This window comes from Acanthochromis polyacanthus, chromosome 21 (assembly GCF_021347895.1).
Source record: "Acanthochromis polyacanthus isolate Apoly-LR-REF ecotype Palm Island chromosome 21, KAUST_Apoly_ChrSc, whole genome shotgun sequence".
NCBI lineage: Eukaryota > Metazoa > Chordata > Actinopteri > Pomacentridae > Acanthochromis > Acanthochromis polyacanthus.
In genome coordinates this window covers 28,078,782-28,095,814 of record NC_067133.1, presented here as the reverse complement: position 1 = coordinate 28,095,814, position 17,033 = coordinate 28,078,782, and the positions used below count along the sequence as shown (strand labels likewise).

Below are 17,033 nucleotides of genomic sequence, written 5' to 3'. Positions count from 1 at the left end.
CTTATGAATATAAAAACACTGCTGATGCCTAAAGTTTGACTACAAAAGATGTTTCCTACTTTAACGTAAGTCCATCATCAATATCTGTGAACAAAAGGATTGAAGTTTCCACGTGACAGTTGCATAAGTTGCATTCTGGATGAGGATTGGCTCCTAAATGAAAGCTGATGTGGATCTGACGTCAACATTAAGACCAGCACAGAGACGTTCTTTCAGGAGAGCATGAAATTAAACTTTTCAGTGTAATATCCTGCACATAATAATCAGCAAAACGCACGTTTGAATGTCAGAGGAGCTTTGAAACCACTAAAATATTTGGAAATTAGACTGATTATAGTCTTCATTTGAGGAGAAAATCAGGCTGTAAAACCTGCAATTACTTTTTTTTAGTCTTTGAACCCACTGAACACTAAACCCCACCAGTGTGCTGAAAAGCATTTTGCCTTTTCTAAAAATCACCAAAATTACACCATTTATCAGAGACGGAAACTGCTGTAAAAGCATAAAAAGTCTTTAGATTTCAAACTTTTCAGCAGCCCTTGAAGGAATCATGTGATGTGCAACTCCATCATGAAAAATAACCAGAATTAAACTCAAAGCTGCTGATATATAAATCAGTTAATTCTACATGTCTCATTTAAACAATTTAGCCATAATAAACTGTTTGCATCGGATTTTGTAAAAAAAAAGAAAAAAAAAGAAAAGACAAGTGATTTGCTCCTCTGTGCAACTGGGAAGACGTGACTGACTGACTGATTAAAAAAATGGAGAATTTTCAGTTGAACTGCAGCAGAGGAGAGAGGAGACAACTAGAGAGACTGAAAGAAAATGAAAAGCTACTGGAGCAATACAATAAACAGAGGAGTTAAAGTTGTTGGAGATATACAGTTAGCATGGTGAAACATCTTTCTACAGCTGATAAACAGAATGGAGAGAAACAGGAATAGTTTGAGCAGTTCAAAAAGTCTGTTCTCTTTCCATCCCAACTCTATACACAGAACAGGGCTTATCATAGAAGAACCAGAAAAGCACACTGCAAGTGAAAAAATGCTTAGTGCTTTATAAATAACAATTAATTTAGCTAAAAACTATTGTTCTGTGGTGCTTGTTATGCATCGGAGCTGAAAAGAATGCTATAAAAGTTATGTGCTACAAAAGGTATGATGAAAGAACTTGCATTAAAAATAGTGAATGATCAAAATTTTGAGCTATTAAGAAAATAGAAAGGTGATTAATATAGTTAGGAAAGGTTGTTCAGTGTTAATATAAAGAAAAGCAGTTTTTTTCTCAATGAAGATAACATTAAATAAATCAGATATCCAGTCTAGACAATTCTTAATGTGGTAAATGAATATGCTAGCTGGAAACGGATGATTTTAGATAGATAGATAGATAGATAGATAGATAGATAGATAGATAGATAGATAGATAGATAGATAGATAGATAGATAGATAGATAGATAGATAGATAGAGAGATAGATAGATTAAACCTTTATTAAGTCTTTATTTATGTATTTTTCCTTTTATTTGTTTTTCTTTAATTACAGTATAAAATGATGTTTCCTCTCGGTGAAACGTGGAGATGTTTTTCCCTCCTGCTGCCTGGTGGTGGCGCCATCTCTCTGCAGCTCTGGAGGAAAAGGGAATTCTGCTAAAAGCGCTGAAGTCGAAGCGAGTAAAAAGCGCAAGGAGAGGACCGTGACGTCACCACGAGGGCGTCCGTGTACTCGATACGCATGCGCATTCTTATTCGAACGTTCGACGCGGGCTCCCAGTGCGCATGTGAGGAAGTAAACAGTGACGACGGCGTCCACTCCTTGTCGGTTTTCTAGGCAACATCCGAACAAAGGCCTGCCCCTTTTTCATGAGGATTTCTCTACCGCCATCGTTACTTTACGTGTAATCACGATTACTAAATCGGATTACGATACTTTTATTGTATTTCCAGACGTCGGTACGAGCAGCGGCAGCGTCCGGGATGGAGGTGGATCACCACGAAACAAGCGGCGAGACCAAATCGGCCATTAATACTTGGCGTTATCGCCACCATTTCACGTACAAGGCAGATCAGGGGAAAAATATCATCGTCCAGTGTAATCTATGTTTGCCGAGGGTCAACCTGCTGTCCACGTCCAAAACCTCCACGTCCAACCTGAAGAAGCACCTAGACGTAAGTCCAGAGAGGCTGTGGGGATCAGCTGCACACATGTGTTCATGTTTGAAAGAGTGAATGGATGAAGCGACCCTCGTGATTAATAACGTTACATCCCAGCCTGATTACTGAGTCGTGGCGCCGGAGGCTCTTTTCTTGTTCAACTCCACTGCAGAAAACGCACCAATTCCACCTTGCATGAGGTAGATTCCGAGTGTTTTCACTGCGCATAAAGTTTCTAAAGTGTTGCAAACTCCAAACATGTCTGTGGAGATTCAGGCAGGTCGTGGTAGTAGCTGGAGCTTCAGGAAAAATCAGCTGGACTTCTCTTGTAGGTTCTTGAAGACGTTTCACCTTCAACCAAGAGGTTCTAACTGACTGAAGAGTTGCAGAATTTATAATCCCTCCAGGTCACTTGGCAAAAGGTCCATTAATGACAAGGACTCACCTGTCTCCAGGTGTGAGTGTTGTGAAACCAGGTGGTCCAGCAACAACGAGCTTCCAGTTTACACAACTAAGGATTAAAATCTGCCAAGTCAGAAATTACCCAAGATGTTAAAGATGGCGAGACTTTCAGGATAGAGACCTAATCACTGTGTTATATGTGTTTGGCCAACAAAAAGCTCCTGTTCCAGCCACCATAAGAGAGCCCAAGGTCCATAGCTAGACTCTTCTCCACAGAAAAAGTCCTGTCACGTCTGCACTGCTTGTAGACACCACGGTCCTATTAAACACTTTAACCTGTTTATGGCTCTTATCCAGGTTATTTTCTCCTGACTAGATCCTTGCTGATGTCGTATCTACTCTCAGATGTACGTCGCTGTGGATAAAAGCATCTCCCAAATGAAATTGTAGAATTGATAAGTGGTGTTGCAAACCCCTTCCTCTGTTTAAAGATGGCTTCCTTCATTCCTCCCTCAAATCATCTGTCCATTGCTGTCCTAAAAGAAACATCCTTTATCCTTCAGATGCAGGTGAACTGCTGAGTCTAGTTTCTCCTGTGCTGAGCCTGTGAAGCTGTGGTTTAGTCTCTCCGAAATACAAGTCTGTGACTCTTGGACTCACTCATTGGACTGCATATACAACATTGTTCCTCTTGTGCATTGGTGTTTTATCCTTGGGGTGAACCGGTCTTTGTCTTAGAGTCTTGCTGGGTCTGAAGTGCACCGCGATGTTATGTTTGGAGAAAATACTCCAGCTACATCTGGAATAACAATGTTGTTCCTCCTGTTTTATTTGCTGTTTGTTGTGGTGTTGTCTTCTCTAGATAGTTAGGTGAACTTCTGGCATGCAAATTTCAAAGCTCCAGAAGCTGACATGAAACCTTTGTGTTGCAGAGAACTCACCTGGGCTGTGAAGCGAGGCCTGACGCCAAGAGGGGACGGAAGAAAGAGGAGTACAATGGTGAGGAGAGCAGACACTGCCAGCTCAAGAAGCTCAAAGCGGAAATCATCTCCAAATGCCTGACCCAAGCAAAGATCGATGACCTGATCTTCAACTTCATCGTGGAGGACTGCCAGTCGTTCTACGTCCTGGAGCAGCCGGGCTTCAGGAAGCTGATCTCGGGTTTAACTGAGGGGCTCAAGTCCATGGACAGGGTGACCTTGTTCACTAAGGTGGACCAGGGCTTCTCCAGGATGCGGGAGGAGCTGATGTCGAAGCTCAGCAGCATCCAGTATGTGTGCACCACAGCGGACATCTGGACGGCCAACAACAGGAGCTTCTTCGGGATGACGTGCCACTGGATTGATGCGGACTCTCTGGAGAGGAAATCCGCCGCTCTGGGCTTCGCTCGGCTGCAGGGACAGATCAGGTACGACACCATCGCCGGGAGGATACACGACATCCACGTGGCCTACAACATAGAGAGTAAAGTTCAGACCACCGTCACCGACAACGGCAGCCCCTTCATCAGCGTGTTCAGGGAGTTCGCAGTGGACAGTCAGGAGAGTGATGACGACATTGGCTTCTACGAGAACGTGAGCTCGGTTCTGGAGGGCGAACCGGAGCAGGACATCCTGCTGTTTCTGCCCACTGTCCAGCGCTGTGCGTCCCACACTCTAGAGCAGATCGTCACCGAGGACTTCTGGCAGGCCGTGTCTCAGGGGCCCATGTGCCAACTACACTACAGCGCCATGGCCAAGGTGTTTGCCGTGTGGAGCAAATGTCACCACCTTCAGGTCGGGATGGATGCCGCGGAGGAGATCGGAAAGATGGCGCTCGTTGTTCCTTCCGTCATACGCTGGAACGTGGAGTACTGTGCTGTGCAGAAGATCGTCTCTCTGAGCGAGCGGGAGCTGACGGAGCTCTGCGCCCGACTGGAGGTTCCTCGCCTTCAACCGGAGGAGATGGCCTTCCTCAAAGAGTACGTGAATGTCTTCCACCCGCTCGCGTTTGCACTTGAACTTTTCCAGGCGGAGCAGAAGTGTTACCTCGGCCTTGTCATCCCCACTGTGCTCAGTCTGAAGAACAAGCTGAACGGGCAGAAGGACGCAGCAAACTACTTTGGGGAAGTCATAAACTCCATCGTCATGGCCATCGATGTGCGGTTCCAGGAGCTGTTCGCCAGCACGGAAGCAAAGATTGCGACAGCCACGACTCCTCAGTTCCGGCTGTGGTGGATGGCGGCCTCAGAGCGGGAGGAGATGTGCTCGCTGCTGGCCACAGAAGCCTCCCAGATGGATCCATGTAGCGTCACTGAGGCCAACACCAGCAGCAACATTTCCACCATAGAGTCTGAAGACGACTTCTTCAGCTACGGGTCTGTGAAGCCGTCGGCTCAGATCCAGCAGCGGGGAGTGATGGAGGAGATCCGCAAGTACGTGGAAGGAACCGGCAAGAGCCTGGAGTGTCTGCAGGACTTCCCCAGAGTGAAACAGCTCTTCCTAAAGTACAACACCACGCTGCCATCAACGGCCCCCGTCCAGCGTCTCTTCAGCCAGAAGGGAAACCTGGTCACCTCTCAGAGGAACTTTCTCACCGACGACTACTTCGAGCGCGTTCAGCTGTTGAGATACAACAGCAACGTTTGCTCTTTAATCGCCGAGTGAATACATTAATTCGTGACTCTCTCAGCCTTTTTAATTGATGCAGAATCAAACCATATTGTGCTCTAATCATCACAGCAGAACCCTGTGTAATATCTCATTTCAGGCACTTTAGCCCAGATGTGTTTTCTAATATCCCTCCTCTACCTGTCTTGATTGGCACACTATCTGTCCAATGGCCTAATGGAAGAATTAAAACATCTAAGTGACAATCATGGACAAAGACATTCGGACTGAACGGACTGACAAAAAGCATCTTTCTATCCGTGCTATTGTTGTGATTCCAAGTAGCCACAGGGTTAAACTGAAGTGATTTTGTCTTTCAGTTATGCTAGTTTGTTTTTTCTACAGCTGTTCAGTGAGAATGCATCTCCTGTCTGTATGTTTTATATCATATATAAAGAAGACAAGGAAAGAGCTCGCTTTGATTGTGTCTCACCTTTTTTTTTTCCCATCAAAAACCAATTAGGTTAGATGGAATCTGCCGCCTTATTTGCATGCAGCTCCGACTGCATCCTCTGATACAGATTGCCGTTTCAAAAGGCGCCCGTGTTTGTGTGAAAAGAAGATCCAGAGCATGCAAACGCCAAAATTCCAGCGCTGCTCAGTCCCCGGTGGATTCGCTGCCATGTGCCCAGATGTCAGCCGAGAGCTTTCGTCTTGTCAGACAGCTGCCTGGAGACCAACGGGAGGCTGTCGGAGAATACAAACACGCTCTGGCTCTGTCTGGACCTGAGCTGTCCAAAACATGACACTTGTGAAAATGCAAAACAGGCCCAGAGAGAAAAAGCTTTTCTTCTTCTCAGCATTATTCCATGTATGACTCTGAAGGTAGATACACTCAGGGGCTACTTTAACAGATGCACCTGTGAAGTGTAATGCAATCCAATCTAAAAGCTCTGCTGTAAAGTAGATTTTTACATTTCTTTTTCTAATATTTTGTCCATCTTCTCTGCATAAATTAGTTAATTTCACAGTTCCACCTGCTAAAGTTTGCTGCTGAGTGTATATTCCTGTTTTCTTTTTTGTTTGCCTTCCACAGTCTTTCAGGATTACACAGACGTATAAAACTCCCTGACAGCGGACCCACTGTTGTGTACCTCTGGAATCTATTCTTCTCTGAGGGATGGGCCAATCGGGATTCCATTCAGCAACACGTCAGCTGATAAGGAGACGACACGGCGACAACAACCGATTGCAGAGAAGGAACATAATGAAGGTGTGCAGGTAAAGGACTGCTGCAGGAAACAGAGTTGTCAAGGTATAAGAGAACACAGTTGTCAGGATTCTATGTGTAAATAACAAACTATATAGGCTTAATGAGTAAAAAATGAAAAGATTAATTGGGAACCGCACTTTGCTGTAGGACAGTAAAGCTACAATTCAAATAAAAAATCTCACAAAATAGTGAAGGACTGAATCACATTTCAAGTATGTTCATGATATTTTATTAGTTTTCCATATTAAATTCATCTAACTGTAGTGGTCTGTGTATTTGAACACATAAAATGCAGTTTTTTGTACCCTTTTAAGTATTTTTAAGTCTGAAAAAAGCATTTCTTTAAAGCTCTCGTTTGGGGTAAATCGAGTTTTTTACTTGAACATGGTCTCAAAAGAATGAATTCCAACTTCTGGCATTTTATACGCAACAAAAATAAGGAACCAAAACTTGTGGATTGTGGCTTTTAGTGGAGCTGAAACAGGATTTTTGAGGCCATATTGATATTAATATTAGAAATTAGAAGTCCAGTAGTTTTCTACTGTATTTGTTGAATTTTTTCTCTGCAAACCTCATTATGCTTTTTAAAATTTATTATGTTTTTGTATTGAAAAACACTCATGTCGAGCCCTTAATGGTGGACAAATCATAGAACAGTGACACTATCGAGGGTTTCTGGGCTGTTTTATCAGTCAACATGTGCGTCAATTCTGATACCTCTATCTAATGTTTTCATGGACAATACGATGAGGTCAAGGAACAAAGTTAAGAGGAATTAATGAGGAAAAGAAAAATGTAGTGCCTAAAGAATCCAACGTAATCATGCAAAGGTTGATGGCGCATCAGTGTCTGCAGCTAGGAGTTATTTAACGGCATTATCTCCTTTTATTTTGTGGAGGATGCTCTACTGTATCCTCTGCTAATGGAGGTACTGAATCACCTTTTCCTGGTGTTTAGGGAATTTGACTCTTATCATGGCCTCAGTAAGGAACCTTACAATGCAAAAATTACCATTTGACCACCACTTTTGTTTACTTCTTTCATAAAATGACCACATTTTGCTCTACTCTGTGTGATTCTGGAAAGTAGAATTTACTCGTAAAAGAAAATTGTAGTGCTTAAAGAATCCAACGTAATCATGCAAAGGTTGATGGTGCATCAGTGTCTGCAGCTAGGAGTTATTTAACGGCATTATCTCATTATATTTTGTAGAAGATGCTCCATTCTATCCTCTGCTAATGAAAGTACTGAAGGATCTTTACTTGGCATTTAGAGAATTTGATCAACTCTTACCATGGCTGCAGCTCAGGTAAGCAAACAACCATTTGGCCATCACTTTTGTGTACTTTTTTTCCATAAAACAACCACATTTTGCTCTACTCTGTATGACTCTGAAAGGCCCAGCAGCTGAATAAAGCTAATAAATCAACATGTTTGGACGTCTATCCTGCCACCTGTTGGAGACAGACGTGCACTTCAGGAAACTCCAACTGTTTGCTTTCTTCCAGTGAAACAATCCAGAGTTCAGAGTTTGATCCAAAGTAGAAGTTTTAATGATTTTCAGAAAAACAAATGGTACAAAGTATTACCGCTGAAAACATCTAGTAATACCCTTCACCACAGGTCAACACACACGTTTAGAACAGGATCATGTTAGGCACAAAGTGGGTGGAAGGTGTACAGTGTGTGTGGATTAATCCCTCGTCTATTCAGTCCTCTCATGCTTCCTTCCTCGCAAAATGTAGCTTCAGAATCTCTGTGGTACAAAAGCAGCATGGTGGTCATAAATATTTTAACGGTCAGTCATGATGCTTCTACTGAGTCAGTTACAGTCAGGAGGGAAGCATCAGAAGGTCTTCCAGACACGGCTGGGGATATTTTGTTATTCTAATGCCCTTCTCTCACTTTGCTTCAGGTCCCGGGTTGGCCTCGGTCACTGCAGCAGTCGCTTGGCGGGGCCGAAGTGACCCAGGTTGTCGCAGGACTTGATCCAGCGCTGGACGTTAGCTGGAGTCGAGGCGGCCGAGCCGGTCTGCAGCACGCAGCAGTAGCAGGCCACGTCGGCCAGCGAGAACTCCGGCCCGGACAGCCAGGGGTTGCGACCGAGCGCCGAGTTGAGGGCCCGCAGAACGGCGGCTCGCTCCTTGGCGCTGCCCTCGGCCAGCTGGAAGAAAGCCGTGTCCAGCCAGCTGTCCACCAGCGTGGCGGCAGCCGGGTCGCTGGGGTACGGAGCCAGGAGCTTGAAGAGGAAACGAGCGACGTTGGCTTCACCCTCGATGGGACACATGTTCTGGACGCTGAACTTCATCTGCACTTTGGGAACTGAAAGAAACAAGGTCAGAAGTTATAAAGCGTTTGAAAAAAAATCCAGATCATAGTATCTCATAACGTTATGAAACATCTGAGGCACAAAAAATGGACATGATAGTGTCTTGGCTGTAAAGTGTACATGATGTATTCCACAGTTTATTCCCTCAAAAGATGATTTTGTCGCACTGAAAGGTCCCCTTGTCCTTCATAATTAATTTACTACAATCGTTTAAAAAGGCTTCACCTCTTAATCACACAGTAAAGTAGCCGAACTCCTACTCCAATGGATTTAAGTGTGATTAAGGTTATTACTGCTTGTTGTAATTTCTTTGACACGGTGAACGGCACGGTAATTACTTCTGTAATATTAGAAAAACCAAAACGCCTACACACCTTGAAAGGAAATTACAGCTTTATTAAATAGTGCACTTGTTTATCAGTTTGTATTTTCTGTCTGTTCAGATGTGTGCCACAGAAAAGAAAAATCAAATAACTTATTAGTATCATTATTATTTGGGATAATCATGCTCTAATTTCTATGAATACAGGTCCAATAATTTGAGTGCTGTAAACTCAACTATCAGCTACAAACAGAGCGGTGTGCTGTGTTATATCAGCATCGACTCGTGTTGTAGGAAAACTACCTCAAACACACTTTTTCACTGCTTGATTCAATCAGAAGACGTGCTCGGTGCTAATTTTCCAAGAAAAGTTTGTGTGTTGCAACATAATTTCCTAAGATTTAAGGGAGAAGCCCTGGAAAGGAGGATTTTACTGCAAAAACAGAAGCAGCTTCAGTCGTATGTAAATATTTGGTTACAGAAAGGTACTCAGCTGGCAGACTTCTACACGAGGGAACACGACCACCTCGTCAGACGATTTAAATCAGCTCTACAAAGCTCTGTGTTATGAGCCAAATCTGAAAGGTTTTCCAAAGTAAAATAAGTGTTTCACCACGAGAAACTGAGGAGATCGTTTTTCACCCAGCAAAAGACGTGATAATAATGAGCACCGATACCAAAGAGGGCTTTACAAACATGATCTGGCTGTTTGACGAGCATATGAGACGCCATGGCAGAAGAGAAAAGCTGAAACAGAGCTGTCACAAGTGGAATATTCTGCACTTTCATACAAAAGTCTCGTCGTTTACTTCACCAGTGAAGACTTCCAACTGTAAACTTATTGTTTTTCAATGCCATTTTTCTGGGATGATGATGATACAAATCAGAACATCACAAGGATGAGAGACACATCGACGAGTCTTCATCTTCCGGTTGGTAAGTTACACCTTTACGTCATCTTTTTCCAGTATCATTTAACTAGGGCTGCAGCTGTCAATTAGTTTAGTGATATTCTATCAATTATTCTGGTGATTAGTCGAGTAATTGGATTCCGCACTTAGCATGCGTGTTACAGCATCAAAAGCTGAAGTGAGCGCGCTGTGTATTTATTTTAGTTTATTAGTATTTACTACAGAGAATATTCAGTCAGTAACAATAACTTTAGTTTCACTTTGATTTGGTTCAAATTAAAGTGATTTCCTTCACCATCACTTTGGCCTTTTCAAAGCCCAGCTCAAAACGCATTTTTTCAGACTGGCTTTTAATACACAGTAATGTGGTGACATTTTATTCTATTTTATTTTTGTTACATTTTATTATATTTTATTGTATCTTGCTTTATCTGATTTTATTTCCCTGACGTGTATTCTATTGTTTTGTTTTAATCTGCTTTTATTTCCCATTTTATTATTTGTTTTTAACTGGAAAGCACTTTGGTCACTTTGAGTGTTGTAAAGTGCTCTATAAATAAATTCTGATTGACTGATTATGCACGTCAGTTTTTGTTTCGGTTTGGTGCGCACCAACACGATGTCGTCATGTTTTTCGTGCCGCTCACCACGAGCGAAACCCGCTGTGGTAATCACATCTGAAAGTGGTTTATACCGGCGGATTTATGACGATCTAAGCTGTCTAAGCTGTCCATCGGCGTTTGCGGCCGCCGCTTCGGCCGCCGCACATTCTTTAAATTCCTATGCAAATTCGGCGGATTCATGACGATCTAAGCTGTCCATCGGCGTTTGCGGCCGCCGCTGCAACCGGATGTCTGGCGGCTGCAATTGCTGCTGCGGCGGCAGCCGCAAACGCCGATGGACAGCTTAAATCGTCATGAATCCGCCGAATTTGCATAGGAATTTAAAGAATGTCCGGCGGCCGAAGCGGCGGCCGCAAACGCTGATGCACAGCTTAGATCGTCATGAATCCGCCGGTATAAACCACTTTCAGATGTGATTACCACAGCGGGTTTCGCTCGTGGTGAGCGGCACGAAAAACATGACGACATCGTGTTGGTGCGCACCAAACCGAAACAAAAACTGACGTGACAGTTTCACGAATCCCCGTGAGACCGGGCTGGATTATGAGTTAGTGTCAGACCTACATGCACTTCATTACAATATCATGTTTGGACAGATGAAGTTTGCTGTCTGTTATCAATAATCAGCTGCATTGATCGGTTAAATAAATACATTAACACACGTTTAACAGTTTTCTACCAGCATTCCTGTCTTACATCATTTCCTGTCGCAGCTTTTTACCGTCATAAATTTTTATGTTCCTCATTGTTCTCCACTGAAACGACCTGTCGGTGATCGGTTCATTTTGTGCAGAAAACGAGTCAAATGATCATTAAATGCTTCTGTTTGTGAGACGAGTCTGAAGCAGAATGTCTGAGTTAACAGAAAGTAGAAAACCGCCTTCATACCTGTTAATTCTGACTGAGGTTTTCGTTTTAGTCGACTCACACAAAGAAAGTCTGACGATATTGAACTGCAAACACTAGAAAAGCTGCTCTGGTTAAAATAGAAGCGTCCTGTCAATTTTAAAATCCCTTAAAATTTAGTGATTATAGGTCCATATAGGATGAAGTCTGGGTCTGGACTGGGATCTAGTATGTAGTGGATTAAACGAAACCTCCATTCAGGGGATTTTCCTTTAAGGATTTTAGTAATCGAATTACTCAAATAACTCAAGGAATCATTTCAGCCCTACTTTCAAACCTAACTACAAGCCACATTTTTAGTCTGTGCTTGTTCACATTTTGGTAAACTGGAACAGTTAAAAGAATGTCAAATGGAGACTGTGGAAAAGCGGTGAAGGAGCAAGCAGGTTGGAACAGGTGGAGAAAAGTGCCAGGTGTGATAACAGAGTATCAGCAAGAATGAAAGGAAAGGTGGTGAGAGCAGCGATGGTGTCTGGTTTAGAGACAGGAGGCAGAGATGGAGGAAGCAGAGGTTAAGATGATGAGGGTCTCTGTGGGAGTGACCAGGATGGACAGGATCAGGAGTGAGGACATCAGGGGAAGTCAGGAGGGACAATGAATATATCGGTACAAGGATGATGAGTTTTGAACTGCTAGGTTGGAGGCCTCGAGGAAGACCAATACATATTATTATTCTTCATATGTTTATTCTGTAAAAATTGCTGCTGCTGTAACTATGTAAATTCCCCCTGCCGTGGGGAGTAATAAAGGATTATCGTATCTTATGAGGAGGTTTATGGATGCAGTGAAAGAGGACATGAAGTTAGCTGGTGTGAGAGAGGAGGATGAGGAATATTGGGGTTAGATGGAAGCAGATGATTTGCTGTAGCAAACCATGAAGGGGAAAAAAAGAAGAAAACTACGCCCAATTACCAACTAGCAGATTATGCATCATTTATACCAAAGAAAATGCACAAAATGTTATTTTAGAGCAGCACTCTGCAAAGGAGGACAACATTTCACTCTATTTTGAAGAAATCTGCCACCAAACCACAGATCTCATTTGTTTTGCATGTGTGTCACCGCAGCCTCACCGTCTTTCCATATGAGGGTGAACCCCAGCTGGAACATGTGACGGGCGTAGCTGTCTGCATGTCGCGGACCGAGGCAGGACAGGAGCTGTGGCGGCACGTCGGTGACCGAGGAGTGGACGTGGACAGTGGACAGCACCCGGTAGCGCTGGCAGAGCAGGCTGTGGAGCACCAGCAGGGTGAGGGGAGGCTGGGCCGGGTTGGCGTTTATGACGATGTCACGGAGAGCACCGAGGTCCTGTTGAGATCAGAGCGGTAAGTAGTGGATTGAACTAACCATCAAAGCATGCACAAACAGGTAACAATCAGTCCACACCCTTCATCTGCTGCAAGACAAATTCCAATTTGAGCAGGTTGAGCGTGCGAGAGCAGCAACATAGAATGAGAGGCAGTTATGTCGGGTGTGATCAGGAAATCCTAAGCAGAGGCTGCTACCGGAACAAAAGAAAAGCAGTAAAAGTACAGTGTGTCTGCTGCAGCTATTGTCTGTTCACGGTCTCATAAACACTCTTTTCAGTTATAGCAGGGTTTCTCAACATGTGGGGCACGTCCTACTGGGGGGGTACAGAGGCATGACAGGGAGGAAAAGGTCCGTCTAAACCAGGAGTCTTCAACTAAGATTCAAAGAGGTCCAGTCAGAGAAAATGTATTAAAGCAAAGATCCAGAACATCATAATACCAGACCTGCCATCCTTGGCGAAATATTTTGAGTACCACTTATGTCGCGCGGCTTTTTTTGCAGACTACTTTGCTTTGCACGCAGTTACTTCCCCATTCACTATCGATAAAAAAACAACACTAAAATGACATTTATGACTAAAATCATTTTATTTTATTAAACTAAATATGGACATTTTAACCTTTTTTTTCATATAACATGTCCTTCTAAGCCATGTACATTCTGTACTGTATCAGCAACAGCTTTTCAATGGAACAAAAACACTTTCAAAACACACAGCTGTTAACAAACCAAGGTATATTATTTCAATTTTGTTGATGCTTTTTTTAATGCTCTTTTAACTACAGCTTCACTTACAGTCATCACTCCAGAACTTGAACAGAACTTGCTCTCAGCAGTTTTTCCTCATAGGTTGCGGACTAGCTAGCTTAGCTACTTTATTCTATCTCACACATGCACGCGCAAACACGCACGCACGCATATACAGCTCGCGCTCATGTCGATAGGAAAAAAAACTCTCGGTGCTTATTTCCCCGATATGACATCGTATTTTCAACGTGAAAGTAACGTTATTAACAGTACATATTTGCCAAAAGACAGACAGACAGACAGACAGACACACACACCATTTTACCGTTTTAACCGCCAGCTGGCGGTCTCCCTCAATTACAAAGTTATTGTGGGCCGCGAAAGTTTTTTGTTCTCTGACAGAAAGAGTTTGAGAGCCACTGTTTTACAATAACACATGGATAGGGAGGACACCAGTATTCCCATTAGCTGCTCACCTTGCCCAGTAGTGCATCCAGGTCTGTAGTGCCTTTAAAGGTTGTTGAGGATGAGAGGCTGCTGCTGACTGTCAGGTCCAGATCGGCGTCCGGTGTGGTCACCGTCTTAGCCAGGCCCTCCACCGCCGCTTTCAGCTCGTACAGTTTCCTCATGATCTCATCCTGCCGGGCCTCCAGAGCTTTGACTGCCGGGTCCACCTCGCCATTCTGAAGAGATGAAAAGAAACAACGACAAATGGGAAGCTGGCGGCGTGAGAACACACAGGTGGAACAATTTGAGCACAATTCTGCAGCAGTTCTATAACTTTTGGAGGGGGGCTAATGTCTCCGTGTGAAACAGACACTCCCAGTCAAGAAGTTTACTGCTGCTGTGTAGACTCAAGTACAACAGGGACCAAAGAAAAGCATCTCATGAAGAGATTTTAAAGACCAGATGTAAATACATCGTGGTATAAGCCCTTTGCCATCAGACCATTAACAGGTTATACAGTTGATTGAAGTAAAATGAAAAAAAATAGTAGAAATTAGCCTTTCTTCAAATAAATAATTTTTAAAAACTTAAAATTAATCAGTTCTGGCACATTTCCATTTGCCGAGTTTGTCTGAGAAGTGGAGAACAGCCAAAGGAGAAGCCCTTTAAATCTCAGGGCAGATCAAGATTGCTTTCTTTATTAGTGTTGGGTTTTACTGACAAAGTGTTGTACTGCTCCACTGTGAAGCGATGATACACAGTCAAGATTTACAAGTTAGTATCATGAGAAAGAAACCTTAACCTCAACAGAAAGTGAACATTTTAAGGACACAAAAACAACATCTGATGAAGCCAGAGTTATTGTAGAAGCAGGTGGTATAAATTTAACACCAATTTATGTCAAGAAATATGTGGGTTGATCGTGTGCAAGACAGCTAAAAATATTGTAAAACACAAAAATAAAAGAAACAGAAATTAGGAATAGCTTCACTATGCAAATACTAAGAGGTACTAGTGCTAATGTGTCCAACCTCTGGCCACAATTACTGTCAAATTTTAAGAATAAATTGAAAAAATGCTCATTTTCTTGTATGTTCCTAAAGATATTATGTTGTCTACTTTTTTTTGCTTCAAAAATCAACTAAATATGTATTTGGCACAGGGGTTAACCAGGCTGTGCCACATACTCTCTGCTGCAGTGTCCAAAACACTAAAAAATACCAACATCACTGTTTATAAATACTTCACTACAAGTGAAAGTCGTTTACGTCACACATTACTCAAGTAAAAATGGTCAGACAGCAAAATGCACTCAAAATATCACAAGTTAATGCAAACAATGGAGACAGACTGTCATTTATTACCCATTATTGCTGATGTATTAGTGTGCAAGGAGCATTTTAGTAAGAGCTGAACTATATTTATGGATCATTCGTTAAGTTTATGAAGTTGTGTGTGCAAAATCTCAGCTTGTAAAATAACTATTGTTGGGAATACATGAAAAACTGATGTAATGTTGAGGAGCAAAAGAATCATGTTAGCATAAAGGGGCTGATAATGCCATCATAATTAATAATATAAAGGGTGTAAACAAGCTAATGTTAATGATTTCTTGACTTTCTATTGCTTAATACATTTGAAATCTTAATAAAAATGCAGAGACGTGCAGTGATTGTTGCATCAGCCCGATCCTGACAGGTTGAGCTAGTTAGCTTAGCCGGCTAACTAGCTGGCTAAAGGCTAAAGAGCAGCTCGGGCTGAAACCGCGCGGATATAAAATAGATGAAAAGCAAAACAAACGAGAGTTAAGCTACCGGCTAACCGAGTGGAAGTTTAAATAATAAAATAAAATAAATCAAAATAACGGAAATGTGAAATGAGTTACCTGAAGCGCGTGTTCGGGGCTGCCGCTGCTCCCGTGCGACGCGTGGAAACTCGGTAACTTGTACATGCACGTGGGCAAATCAACCTCCATGTCACCGCTGACGGGCTTTACCTGGTACATGGGCATGATTCAGGACAGGTGGAGGCGAACGCGGGGGAACAAAAATAAAAATCCCAGCCGACTGAGGAGTCTCCTGGAGCGGTGCGGCGATGACAGGCAGCAGCAGCAGCGGCGGCTACCGGAGCTAACGATAGCCACGTAACGAAGAACCATGACGTCACTACCGGTGACGGCAAAACGCGAGTTAAATTTTTCTGCGACTGTAAACTTCTGATTTTCTATTTTTGAGAGGAAGAAAAACAGTTAAATTACGCTTTAATATTAGCAGTGAAGATTATAATATTAGTATTAATAACAACAACGACAATAATAATGATAAAAAATAGTAATAATATAATAATATTAATAATTAATTAAAGCTAGAGGCTCCACTTTCTAGCTGTTTTCATTTAGAGGTAAATAAATCACAACAATCTCATTTCTGGCTGAGAAAAACAATAGAGAGTATTAAATGTAAATCAAGTTTTATTTGTTTAACAGTTCTGATGTCTTCAGTTGAACAGCACATTTTACTTTAAAGTGAAAAATTATATTTCATCCAAACAAACTATATGTCATGCCATATTTAGGCAGCGAGAACATAAATACACAATTTGTCCACATGCAACTCTTCAAGTTAAATTACAGAAAGTAGTATTTTGGGCTGAATAAGCATTTTAAGCTATTACTTGTTAGTTACAGTATTATTCGTGTGGAACTTTATTTTGCAGGTTTAAAAGTGTAACTACTTCGACACAGAGTAATATTCTGGGCAAAATAAACATTTACAATCAGTACTTGTTATTTCAAGAGCACTATTTGGGTTGACCAAACCTTCTAAATTGAAAGTACTTATAATTATTAGTATTTTGAGTGGAATAATTCTTAATTAAACCATTGAAATTACAAGTAGTATCTCTGGTGCTGCAGCCTATAATAATAATAATCCATCCATCCATTCTCTATACACCGCTTTATCCTCACTAGGGTCATGGGGGGTGCTGGAGTCTATCCCAGCTGACTCGGGTGAAGGC

General features: G+C 42.4%; 2 protein-coding genes across 2 annotated transcripts; one reads left to right on the top strand and one right to left on the bottom strand.

The window, feature by feature from the left end:
- The first annotated feature begins 1,813 nt into the window (after positions 1 to 1,813).
- Positions 1,814 to 5,618, top strand: zgc:161969 (uncharacterized protein LOC569044 homolog). The gene is made up of 2 exons (XM_022211865.2): positions 1,814 to 2,171; positions 3,491 to 5,618. Exons 1-2 carry the CDS (start codon positions 1,980 to 1,982, stop codon positions 5,201 to 5,203), a joined length of 1,905 nt encoding a protein of 634 aa, XP_022067557.1. The 5' UTR covers positions 1,814 to 1,979; the 3' UTR covers positions 5,204 to 5,618.
- Positions 5,619 to 7,949: 2,331 nt separating this feature from the next.
- Positions 7,950 to 16,168, bottom strand: aimp2 (aminoacyl tRNA synthetase complex interacting multifunctional protein 2). Its single transcript, XM_022211866.2, has 4 exons — positions 15,901 to 16,168; positions 14,045 to 14,251; positions 12,584 to 12,818; positions 7,950 to 8,741 (listed from the first exon to the last, which is right to left on the bottom strand). Exons 1-4 carry the CDS (start codon positions 16,024 to 16,026, stop codon positions 8,353 to 8,355), a joined length of 957 nt encoding a protein of 318 aa, XP_022067558.1. The 5' UTR covers positions 16,027 to 16,168; the 3' UTR covers positions 7,950 to 8,352.
- Between the last annotated feature and the right edge of the window lie 865 nt (positions 16,169 to 17,033).

What these genes read in the sequence shown, in the direction of transcription:
- zgc:161969 (XM_022211865.2), top strand. Translation starts at nt 1,980, where the DNA reads ATGGAGGTGGATCACCACGAAACAAGCGGCGAGACCAAATCGGCCATT. An exon ending in ACCTGAAGAAGCACCTAGAC is followed by an intron (nt 2,172 to 3,490) that starts GTAAGTCCAGAG and finishes TTTGTGTTGCAG; the next exon opens with AGAACTCACCTGGGCTGTGA.
- aimp2 (XM_022211866.2), bottom strand. Translation starts at nt 16,026, where the DNA reads ATGCCCATGTACCAGGTAAAGCCCGTCAGCGGTGACATGGAGGTTGAT. An exon ending in TGGATGCACTACTGGGCAAG is followed by an intron (nt 12,819 to 14,044) that starts GTGAGCAGCTAA and finishes TGATCTCAACAG; the next exon opens with GACCTCGGTGCTCTCCGTGA. An exon ending in CACCCTCATATGGAAAGACG is followed by an intron (nt 8,742 to 12,583) that starts GTGAGGCTGCGG and finishes TGTTTCTTTCAG; the next exon opens with TTCCCAAAGTGCAGATGAAG.